The sequence below is a fragment of the Perna viridis genome, chromosome 6 (assembly GCF_037379345.1).
Source record: "Perna viridis isolate PV_CMFRI_1.1 ecotype Kerala chromosome 6, ASM3737934v1, whole genome shotgun sequence".
In the NCBI taxonomy this organism is placed as follows: Eukaryota; Metazoa; Mollusca; class Bivalvia; order Mytilida; family Mytilidae; genus Perna; species Perna viridis.
Window position 1 is genome coordinate 12,270,375 of NC_142450.1, and position 12,991 is coordinate 12,283,365.

At 33.5% G+C, this 12,991-nt stretch overlaps 1 protein-coding gene across 7 annotated transcripts in view; it reads left to right on the plus strand.

Moving 5' to 3' along the window:
• Positions 1–596: 596 nt before the first annotated feature.
• Positions 597–12,991, plus strand: part of LOC148613679 (uncharacterized) — a 40,758-nt gene continuing 28,363 nt past the window's right edge. For 3 of the 7 annotated variants that reach the window (XM_088587174.1, XM_088587178.1, XM_088587180.1), the window contains exon 1: positions 7,994–8,231. In XM_088587174.1, the coding sequence (XP_088443300.1) occupies positions 8,140–8,231 (92 nt within the window). In that variant the 5' untranslated portion in view covers positions 7,994–8,139. Of the gene's footprint in view, positions 758–7,993; positions 8,232–12,991 lie in introns of those variants that run through there. The other 4 variants (XM_088587175.1, XM_088587177.1, XM_088587179.1 and 1 more) reach the window with 4 other exon arrangements.

The window sequence follows — 12,991 nt, forward strand, 5'->3', positions numbered from 1 at the left end:
ATGAGAAACACGAAAATATTAGATTATATCGTCTATGGAAAACCGACATCTTGTGTGTTTAATTTTTTTTAAAGGTATTTTTAGTACAATTGTTAGAGATTATGTTCTGGATGTTCTATACTGATTCGTACAGAAACGTAACATGGAAACAGATTATTGATATGGCAAATAATAGAAAATTAACAAAAGCTCGTTAAAGAAGACAAAGTCGAATTTCTCTTGCAAACCTTGTCAATTTTAAAGAGTTACCGTTTTCCATAGGCTACCATATATAAAAATACACACTCATGCTATTTCTTTTCACTGTCTCCTGGTTAAATACTTTCATCACTATTTTAAGGAGGGACAGCTAAAATTTGAAGAAAAGTTCTCTTTTTTCCATTGATCCCCCCAAAATAAGTGTTAGAAAACCAAAACAAACAAACCAAACAAGTGGGTCAGTTAATTGTCATGTCCATTTAACTGGACCTAAATTTGAGAACAAAACAGTGGACTTTACAATTTGACCTTGGCCTTTCAAATGAGTGAAAACATAATACAATACAATGGAATATTAAAATAAATCTTTAATTTAAAAAAAATATTTACAAACAGAGCATGACCGGGTCTACCAATTTGATCAGTTTTATTTAAAGGGTTTATACACAGGCAAACGTTCACAGGGATAATGAAATAAACCGAAGAAAATGATGCAAAGGATTTTAACGATTCTGGTAGTTTTGTCGGTATTAGTGGCCATTGAAGGGCACCGTAGAAAGTAAGTGTGATTCAACCACAATATTTTTTTTGTTAAATGAAATTATATTGTTATTGTTTCTAATTTATCATAATAGTACATCTGTACTTAGAAGCTTAGACAAAGAACATGGATATTTCTTTGTTACATTTTCGTATGACATTAAACACATACGACATGAAAATCCGGAACCAAAGAAAAGTCCATTTTATTTTTACTTTTACAACTAAAGCATAGGTCAAAAGTTCATATTAATTAACCTACATCTATATGCGAAGTAACTATGAAATGCGACCCCCACCCTCTCCCTATATTACCCAAGTTGACATTAGGTAGAAATTCCTACATAGCATTTTGTCAAATCTGCTAATTGCAATACTTCTGACTATAATCAATATATTTAAACAGTTTCTCGGAAAAATTCGTATTTGTTCACAATATTTGTTTTTAAGCCAGGTTTCAATTTTCGTTCCGATCGATTTCATCATAAGTTTGCTATATTTATAAGATTGTTTTAAAAATTAATTATTTAACATGTGTGATTTTTTTTTAATCTTTGTAGTTTTTGAATAGGGGCAAAGATATAAGATCCATGACGACTGTTTATCCCTAGATCTTCTCCGTTTTTAACGCATAGTCGGTAACTGTTTTTCCCTGACACTCGTCGGTGGGGTTACCGTGTAGTGGCTGTTTATAAAAGTCTTGCCGTTTTTTTCTTTCCAATTTTCTTGATGTGGTTGTTGGCTATTGAATGGTGCTAAGTTCATTAAAGGAATTTGATTACGTGTAGGATTGCAATATATTTTCTTTCAATACGATATACATTTGATTAATTGAAAATGTGATTTTAAAATTCTAAAAGTACAAATTGTATTTATTGAATTCCTTGTTTTTATCTGGTTAGATTTTATTTGCTTTGCGCGTTTGGGTATCTAATACCGAATGTTATTTCTTGTATTGGTCTTCAGGTGTTAATGTTTAATGATCTATTGCTGTTTCCTCTGTGCTTATTATTTGAGCTTTTATTAGCAGTGCACTTGTTAGTAAACCTAAAATGTTAATCTGCTTCCGAAAAAAAAATGGAACGGGACGCAGACGCAGTTGCGCCGTCGACTCATGTTGACTTCTGAAATTATAGAAACTAGTCCCTTATTCACCAATGCGTAACTATACTCTTTTAAACCAAATGTGTATTTTTACATATCTTTCACAATAAAGACCTGTTATGGAAGAGATGAAGAGATATGGTTGGTGCATGCCCATGGCTAATACAAGTCTTGAACAAAAGTATGAAACACAGGCATTCTAGACATGACATACATTGTATACATGTATATGCATGTGTCATACATGTATCGAAGCCATCTCATATGTAAACGAGATGCTCGGAGCGCTCTGTAGAAGACTTGGGACCGATAGTATAGCCTCTCGCGTAGATGAATGATAAATAAAGATTTTTACTCAACATCTCAGAACTCCATATGAGACCGAGGCGCCAGTCAAGATATATAATATGGGATTCGATATGATGTGAAATAAATTTTTTAGGTACAGAAGCGTGATAAGCCTCAATATGGATGTTGGTGTTTAAGTTCAAAATCAAATGAATTATTTAAAATATATAAGGGGACTTAAACAAACGCTGTAAATCATACATCATTCTGTATCCTGCCCAAAGTTATGACTAGTCTTGGCTTTCGCGTGATCGTAGTAAGGGGTATCTGATGGTTATGGAACCTGTTATTTCGTGTAGCAGATGTCCTTCATCAGAATTCGAAAACTAAACGCAGTTGACTTAACCCTGAACTTTGTCAACATTACCTAAACAAAGACCAGGGAAAAAAACACCGATAGTCAAGGCAACAAAATCTGCATATGCAGTTCTTTTTTTATTTTTTAAATCAAATAACTATATATGGTACATGTAGCATCGCTCTATATGAAGGTATGGTATGCAAATTTCATGTTTTATATATTACCAGAAACGACAGGAAACAGTTTCGTTCAATCGGAACTCCACTGGCTTTATAGTTACACAAAAGAAAAACTTTTTTTGGTGTAGGGGAAATGACCGAGTAGTTCCGATTGAGTTTCGTTTTGGGTTCAATAATTTCACAAATGTACCTACTACTTCCAGAAACGAAACCGTTTCGTTTCTTGAAATAGTAGTCCATGTTCATACCGTGAATAGGGAAATTTCGATATTTTCATTAAAAAATGCGTTCTGTAGATACCATTCCCGACAAGTTCATGATTTGTTCTACTTTGGTAAGAGTGATGCCTTTGAATTACTTCATGCTGTATATTAATGAGTTTACTGAAAGCTTGCTTAATGTACCCACGAGCGCTGTCTTGACATTCTTTAAGTGCAAACTACGTAATCATTTGGTTAAAATCGTTTTTTTGTGCATTGGTTACAGAAATTTAAACAGTGTTAGTAAAAAGAATATCCTGGTTCATGTACTGGTGTTTTTAACCCAGACAGTCCATTCCGTGCCAGTCGAAACTTTAATAAAAGTGTCACATTTCTTTATGTCTTTTTCTATTTCATTTCGTCTAGTCAAATACAGTTGAAAGACGAAACATGAGTTAATATGAAGGACTTAAAAATGATAATTAAAGTGTTTTTAATCCCTCAATGCTGAAGTTTTGGGTAACAATCCATACCAAAATAAGATACCGTCAATATTAATGGTAAAAGTGGTACAAAGTGTACAAAGTACAAAAAAATACTCATGAACAAAACAAAACAAAAACAAAACAAAAAATAAAACAACACAAAACAAAAACAAAACAAAAAATAAAACAAAACAAAACAAAACAAAATACACCGAACAAGTGATGCTTTTTCGGTCGAAATACGCCATATTTAAAGCAACCATAGCCATTTAGCAATAAAAATGAATATTCTGGGTTTTACATGAATGAATTACCTAGGCTCATATCTGATACTTATAAAAAGTGCTATATAATTTCACATAAAGTGAACCTGGTCTGCGTTGAAGTCAGATTTTCAGGCTTGATAAAGTGTCCGCGTTTCACTATTTTGTTTTCTCAAACCAGGTGAAGGACAAGCTACATGTACATAAAGTAGTTATATATAGACAATAGAACTCTTAAAAGGGAAGTGTTCTTCCGACCAAAACTTACACTTTAATTTGCCATTAAGTGTTAAATGTTTACAGTAAAAGTTCAAAATGTTATATCAAGACTTGGTACACTGGTACGAGTACTTGTCAGTGCGATGGTGTCTACATCTTAATAATGGCGGTCAAAAAGTGATACTGCTGAAAGGCATTTAATACCATCAATTAGCATGTACAGTGAAATCTGTCTAAACTGAACCCTCAAAATACCGAAGACCTGTATAAACCAGACAAGTTAATCAGTTTAAATGTAAGATGAACCTTGGTTATCAGAAAACATATCTTCACCGAAAAAAATTTAAGTCTGTCCACTGTTTGGTTCAAACATTTTCACTGTAAATGATCAGCTACATTTGTATAAATGCTATTACTAGTGAGAGTTGTTTTATTTGTAAAGCATCAGAAATCTCAGACATACACTGTTAACTTCTTAAAGTTCATAATACATGGTATACATTCAGATTTACAAAATTAGGCAAACCGATCGTCAGAAACCTTCGCAAAGTTTGTTTTTTTTTTTTGGGAGGGGGGGGGGTTGGCTGGGATAAAATTTTCTAATATTGACAAAAAATGGTATAAAATGTCCTATTCCCCCTAATTTTAAGGATACCCGACCGGCACCCAACCTTTTCAGAGTGTTTGGATCCGCCCCTGTAATGTTTCTATGAAATGCCAATTGAGCACATTAATAATTAATAAAAGTAGTTTATCAAACCAACTGGTTTCTTTCAAACTGCGTTCCTATTAGCTGGCTAGACAAAATAATTTATATTTTGCAAGTAAACATTGAATAGGCATGTGACATAGTATTAAGCTGCGTGTAGCTTGATGGTGTATCAACGTTTTGCGCTTATACTTCAAGCAGAAATCAATCACATATTATCATATGATAATCGAATTTTGTTAAATATTTGATATAATTAATATCAGTATTTTTTAATATACAACATGCAGGGCAATATGCATTATACGTCAGCCATGTCGATTACATGTAGACTTCTATAGATGACATGATTTCAAAACGTGAAGAAATTTATACATTGACACATATAGATTAATTGTACATGTAAATACATATGAATTATAATTGATGATATAAATGTATAACGAATACATTTAATTTTTTTGCTTTTGTTTTGAAGTTTAGAATTTATGTAAATGTATTCGTAGATAGCCATATTCAAAACCACAATTAAACCATGTCGCGTGAATTAAATCGATTAGAACGGGTTTTTCCACTTTTGCCATTGGCTGTAGACAACTGTCACTGAAACCTACATGGTTTCTCAGGTTGATCATGCAGTGAAACCACACGATGAGAATAATTGCTTAAATGCCTCAAAATGCATCATTTGTTAAAAATTTCCGATTCATATTTATTTATGATGTAATCGGATTAAGCACAAGTTAAATGGAAAATATTTATAGTGTTAAAATTGGTTACGTGTTGTTAAATACAAAGAGTTGAGTATAAAAATTATCAGAAAACTATCCGCGTAAATTCGAAATGCTTGATACGTTTCACCATCTGAGCTGCGAGATGATGAAAAAGAAGGAAAATGCCAAATAACATTTTGACATCCCGGACCGAATGACGTGACATATGTGCTTAGCCAGATATTATAAATTATTTGAAAATATTTGGATCAATAACTTTTGGATTCGATTATAAGAAGATTAAAGCTTTAAAGTGATGTTATTGAACCTTTGAAGTCAATCATCTTCTTCCTATAGCGTACAGTTGAATGCGCAATTTTGTAAAATTCCCGGATATAGGTGCATAGAGAGTCTAAATGCACGCAACTATACTTGGTCTAATTACTAAGTCATTCAATAAAATCGATAAACGTAATTGATTATTGAAGGGCTATAAGGCAATGTCTGTAGGTCCGTTGTCCGCAAACAATTTCAGTTGTACTTGTCTTATATTCTATCGGTGGTATTGCATTTCCACACTGCCTTTAAGCACGAAAAGCTTTGTTCATTTAAATTTTATTGATATAAAAAAGCTATTATTTCATAGCGGATGTCAATGTAATAGTTCGGGAAAAAAATGGTTATAACATGCAATTATGAGACCCCTCAACGCTATGTTTGCATCTTTTAGTATACAAGAGATGCGTGCATTATTGGTATTTTTTTTTTCTTTTGGTTTTAGTGCGTACTTATCACAATTTTCAATGTGTATCCCTTTGCAGTGAAACACATTCTTAAAATCGTTCAAATATCAACTTCCCACTCCTGTCTTCAATGTGTAATGCATTTATGAAACGCTAAATTCAGAAAGCCGGAGTGGATCTCTATGATTGTCTCCGTTAAAACCAATGTACACATTCTGGAAATCCACTCCGGTTTTCCATACTTACATACTTACTTGTGCATGTAGCCTTTTAATTTCGATCATTTTTTTATTTAACAGATTCGATGATATCTCTAAATAATTGATCATATTACATTTAATCAAAGTACACAAATCTACCAAAACTACTATTTCACTGACCCGATGGATTATACATATACCTGATTATGGGTCTTCTAATAAAATTAAAGCCTGGCGAAATCACACATATAAAAGAACTGAAGCTATTTCACATATTCCTTGGTTAAGGACGTTTCGGAGTTAATTCTAGGCTTGATATTTTTATGGATTGAATCTGTAATAATAGAATAAATAATTGGATAGAGTGAATAACCAAAATATCATCACGAGTGCCGAAGAACCCCTCGATTTAACGAGCATGCGGAACTTGTTCCGCCCACGAGTAAAGTCCTCTGAAATATTGCTGCTCGGGCGTTAAAGCCCAACAATCAATCAATCATAAATCCTCTGGCGTTCTTGGCGCCAGTGATCATATGGTGGTGATTCACGATAGCCAATTGATTATTTTATTTATTATATAGATTTTCTTTATAATTTATCGATATTTTCATATGAATTTTAAATTCTGTGATTGGCGGATTGATGTAAAAATGTGACGTTTTGGCGGGAGAAAGTCGGAGAATGACATTACCGAATTTATTTCACAGTGTGAATTATCGAAATTTATTACACTGGGAATATCGATAACACTTTTATCTATATAATAATTTCATATCTATCTTAATTGTCCATTATTGATTTGGTTCCAGTCTGGTTCGGATTGGTGTTTGTCACAGTATTACAATACATTTAAGTGTCAGTCTCTGTTAGAATCAGGAAGTGGATGAAACATGGTATTAAAAACCCGCCATTTTGAAAGTTTAATTTGACTATTTGCCCTATTAGATTCAAGGAAAAAGATAAGATTTTTCTTATCACGTTGGTAAATTATGTTATGATTTCATTGAAATGCACTGAAAAGGAAAATTTTAAGGGCATATAACACTGAAAAAAAATCTCCTTTTTCTAACATTCTATTGAAAAGTTTCTGAGCAGGTCCAGTGATGCAGAGAATGTAGAGATCAAATAATGAAGTTGTTTATCTCTTGGTTGTTGCATTGTTATCTTGTTGAGATTTGTATTGTTTTTTTGTTTTTTTAGCACAAGACTACAGATGAGATCAGTTCTAACCTCTCAGGGGAACTGTCAGAAGAACCAGCTCTACAGGTGTCATAGAACAGTTATAGAGCAAGCTTTTCTGACAGTTCCAGCAGAGACGGCTTTATAAGAACATTTCTAGCAGTAGAGCCAGTTCTACGAGAATAGTTCTACTAGTAGAGTCGGCTCTGCTAGAACTACCAGAAGAGCTCGCTGTAGAACTGTCCGAGAGCTGTTCCAAATCTGCCATAGAACTGTTCTTCTGACATTTAAAGAACAGTTTTGTGAGAGGTTAGAACTGATCGCAACTGTTTTTGCCATTTTGAAGGACGCGTGCCGGTAAGTGGCGATCCGAGCGGAAAATCCTTCTATTATCTCAGAAATATGTTTTGTATTTATGTGTGCATAACGCCGCCATATAGACTTCCTAGTACATGTACTTGATCATAAGTCTAAACATTTAAGTTAACTCTTATGGTTAACAGTAATATACCAACTGCAAACTTCAACGAAAATTTAATTAAAACATGCGCTATTTATAGCTACAAACAGTCCTAACTAATGTATTAAAAACCGGTTGTTCGTCACTTCCCTGTTCGGAAAAAAATCGCCTCTTTATTTTACATTCAGAGCTATTACTTAGTACTTTGCTGTTTTTTAAATGACGTATTTCTGTCAGAGACCTATCGAATCAATCACAGGTAAACCAGCTAGCTCTACATGAATATTAGAGGTGGAATATGGCGCGAACTTTGGCCGTTTCTCTAGTTGTTCTGTGCGTCTGTGTTCTTCTGGTCGATAGCCATGGCTGGTGGAGCAGGAAAAAGCGCAGGTCAGTCTTATTCTTGTATACAGCTGGTGGTATCATCATTTGTTGATGTAGTGATGGTTTGAAATGCAAATTACGTACTAGTATATTGTCATCTTACTGTTATAAAAGTGATTCACTGTAAAACCCACTGTTGGGCGATTGGATGTATGAAATATGTTTTTTTCTCACTAATTTTTTATTTAAAGTGTCAAAGCGTTATAAACTTAAAACCGGGTTGTGTGTGTTTTTTTTTATATACGTGTACATGTAATTTACAACTCATTCATATTTTTTAGATCCTTTTAATTCTTTGAAGCAACTGCGATATTAGCCGTTGGCAGGGGCGGATCCAGATATTTTGAAGGAAGGGTGTCAGCTGGGCTTCCTAAAAAAAATGGGGTGCTAGGACATTATTTGCCATTTCTGTCAATTTTACACATAAAAATGACAAATTTTTCAACTAAAAGGGGCGCCCCCCCTTGCACCGCCCTCTGGATCCCACCGACCGGTGATTAAATTGAATTATTTACTATGTTTCCATCTCTTTTCAAAAGTATATGTTTTTCAGTAAAGCTATTTAAGACAAGGCCTTCCAAACGATAAGCAGTTGACGGTTGTATATTATACATCTTATGATATAAGCAATCAGGAATCAGAATCTGAAAGAGCAGATCATACATGTACTTTGTGTGTCCTCTATTATCTTGTTTGCTTCAAATTATAAGGAGTAAAATCTTCAAATATACCGATTATTTTTTTGCTACTAAAGCGAGCAGGTTCATTTTGCATTGTCAAAAAACCTGGATTATAATCAAGGTTAGATGATGTAGCTGCCATTGATAATTATACTAGGTAGATCACATGGGATTGCTCCCACTATCAAATATGCAACCCCTGACCTATATATTTTTGTACTTGTGGGGCTGAATATTTGATAGTGGGAGCAAGCCTCTCTGGGTAGATCTCATAGGTAACGTTTATTAAATAGATGTGATTATTTGTATGACATTGCACTCCTTTTCGCCCATAGGGCATGGATTGTTATTCAAGTATCTTTGCAAAACTGCCGGTGCGGACCAGAGGGACGATGATTTCTAGAGTTGGACCCCTCCCCTTCCTTAAGTAGTGTATTAATTTTGCTAAGATTTGGAAAAAAAACCGTTCAAATGATAGCCTGACCACCTTTAAAATTTTCGCCTTGGAAACACCGCAATGTTCTGATCATTAAGCATAAAGGGCACAGGCAGATGAACCTAATTATTGTGATAACAACTGGAATGTACCCCAATTCAGTGTGTTGTTTATTTCTGGATTCTAGTTCATGTATTGATTCTTTGCATCGAATGAAAATCAATATACTTATGTATTATTGAGTAGATTAAAAAGGTAGTATACTACATACTAGAATTAATATATATATACATGTATATATGATATTGAAACGTTATTTAATTGATTTCAAATCATACCTATTTCTCCCGATGAATAACGTTATAACTGCATGTCACAATTTTAATAAGCAGTTTCGCTAAAGTGTAATTATACGCCCGTCCAGCTTTTATCAGCATTTAAAGTCGTATGAATCAAAAGATAAAAACAATCCGAAAACGATAAAAATAAAAACAAAAACAGAGAGACAGTCGTTCCCGTATAAATTGGTACAATTAACAAAATTACTTGTCGCAGGTTTGTAGTGAATTTGGAAGATGTATCAAACATAACAGATACGCTTGAATACGCTTGAATGTTCATGGTCCGTTGCAAAAAAAAATCTGATGTTTCAGTCATGATTTCCATTCTAGAGTGGAGGAGCAAAGGGGGGGGGGTCCTCTTTTATAAAGCCATGTAAACATTCTTACAAGATATCATTTTATATCATAATACGACGTGTTGACGGACGGACAGATGAACGTACGATAAAAAAACACAAAAAACTGAATATGAATATAAAAGAGTTTTTAGGATAGCGTGGTAGACCGACGCAAAACAGTTCTTCGAAACCGATATACTGTATATAAACATGTACATAATTTACATTTGTATGGTGAAACTTAAATATTCACTAGTTTATAATAATGAGTGGCCTTTGAGGAAAATGTAAATTGATGGGGACACGACATACTCGGCTGACATTATAAGAGAAAGAAATATATCTCAGTGAAGAAAATAAGATTAAGAATATGGACATTTTTAACCCATTAAGAACCGTCTTAACGATTCCCCGAATTCGGAGGGAAATGGACTTATTATACCAATACACCACCGAGACAGTGTATACATCATTCGTCCTGGAACTTAATTGACACCGTGTTATGTTCAGTCCCCTATGTAAGATTGAAAAAAAATCCAATTTCAGAATTTTCCTTTTTTACAAATGAATAATGAATGGTTTTCAATAAATGAACTTTTTCTTCGTTACATAATTTGTCATTGTTCTGCTAGAGTGCCGATGACAGAAATATGACTTTGTAGACATGCCTATTTTGTATACATGTTCTAGTCACCTGTGTGAATATATACCAAATGACTTGTATTTAAATTTTGCTCTTTGTTAATTTAAAATTAATTCATCCGTACATTTAATTACATGGAAACACGTCCCCACATAAAATCATATATAGATAAAAGTATCAAATTAATGCATTCGTTCATTTCAATTTTAAAACTCGTTCTTGTATTGATGCATTGTTGGTTTTTATATTATATTATTTGATGTATCTGTTGATTGTTGTCTTTGTACTAGCTGCTAAAATATGTGCGGATCCCGTGTATTCGGAGCAATGCACAGCTTGTCGTCGAGAGCGACTTGGAGTACTTAGAAATACCACTCGTGATTGGTTGTTCGTCCCAAAGAGCTTTTAAGGCTTGATTCCAAGTAGTTTAATGGGGTAGTGTTAGCCTCGATGGACCAATCTGAGTGGAGATCTTCATGTTTCATATACGTAATAGATCTCTTCTGGAGATTTCTTGTAGGGTAGGCTCCTTTGGTCCGGTACATACGGCAAAATTATCTTCCCCTACCAATTTCTCTCAATTTTTCCTTGTTTCCCATCCAATCATATTGCTCTTTGTTTCAACTGGTTCTCGTCCTCATAATGGATGACAAATATCAATCAATCAATCAATCTATCGATGCTTTTGAATTTTGAATGATGGATTCTAGAGAGAAACTGTTCGTGTTATTGTCTTTTATAATCAGACTGGTACAGAAAATAAAACATAGGAAAAGCCCACCCTTCTGACAGAGAATATTATACATGTAACTGACTTTTTGGATGATTGGAGTCCTGTGCATTATAGTCGTTGTTGTTTCACCTCCGGGCCACGGACAGTTTACTTGCTATTCATTTGACTATCAGTGCTACATTGAAGGTTATATAATGCCTTTTACTGTATAGATTGGTAAGTTTTGTTGTTTTTTTTGAAGTTGAGAGATCGCGAAGTTGACATTAATGTTGAAGTTGAGAGATCGCGAAGTTGACATTAATGTTGAAGTTGAGAGATCGCGAAGTTGACATTAATGTTGAAGTTGAGAGATCGCGAAGTTGACATTAATGTTGAAGTTGAGAGATCGCGAAGTTGACATTAGTGTCTTCCAATAGCAAATTTACACTTTAATCATTCGCCCTATATTAATTTGCATTCATTGGACGTGATTCTAAAAGGAATCATTTTTACTAATTTTATAAAACAAATCTTCTAAAAATCTTTTTGTTTACATGTTGTTAATATTTCGTCAAGTCATTTAAATGGTTATGAGAATGAAAAACGTGACTAATTCTTTCAGATATATATGTTGGAGAAAACCCAATTTTTCACAATACATTTTTCCTGGATACATGTGACATCTAATTTTACAGTTGAACGCTTCTGTTCAAGTACTAGTTATACAATCTTTACACATGTACAAGTACATTTGTTCACGTGATATATAATACTGTATAAATACTGATGTATGTACATATGTGTATACAATAAATAATACTGAATACTGATGATAAATGTACACTTGCTGAATGCATGTAAACTATTATTACATATATGGATTGAGCTTCCCCTTTAAACCTGACCCTACTGAACGGTTTCTTATTTTTTTACCCGATTGTTCGAGTTTGTTTCTAGTGCTTTGCTTGCCTCAATTACGGGACCGTAGCCAGGGTTTTAAGGGGTACTTCCACTGGAGTGCAGAAGCGTTAAATAATGCTAAAACGAGCTAAACATTGGTTTTAAGCATCATTCATGCAGAGAAAACTTTCCTCAACTACCCTCCTTCCGAACCCCTTTTAAATTCTAAATAAGGTCTACATTTTAGACTGCTTAATATTTTTTTTATCTGCGTTTATTTGTTTTTCTTATGTCAGGATCTGAACAATACCTCCTACATTACGAACTGACTAGGGTGTTTATAGCTGACTATTTAAATGTATATAATTCAATTTACAGCTGAAAAAAAGAAGTGCTAGAAAAAAAAAACAAAAACAAAAAACATAAAAGAAAACACTTACTAAAAACACATAAACTATGCATCCATATCATTAAATACATGTATAAATAAACAAATATGATATCCTTTCATACACATTCAGTTAATTAGAAACACGAATAAGCTTGCTTAAAATATGTAACAATATATTTAAGAGACCGATGATTGGAAAATTATATTTACTGGAGCCCAAAACAATTCAGATTTAATGGAACAAATTTTCATTCCATTGTATAAATTTAAACTTCTGTAGTAAAATATTTTTTTGTTTTAAATCTATGATGTATGGAATCTTTTC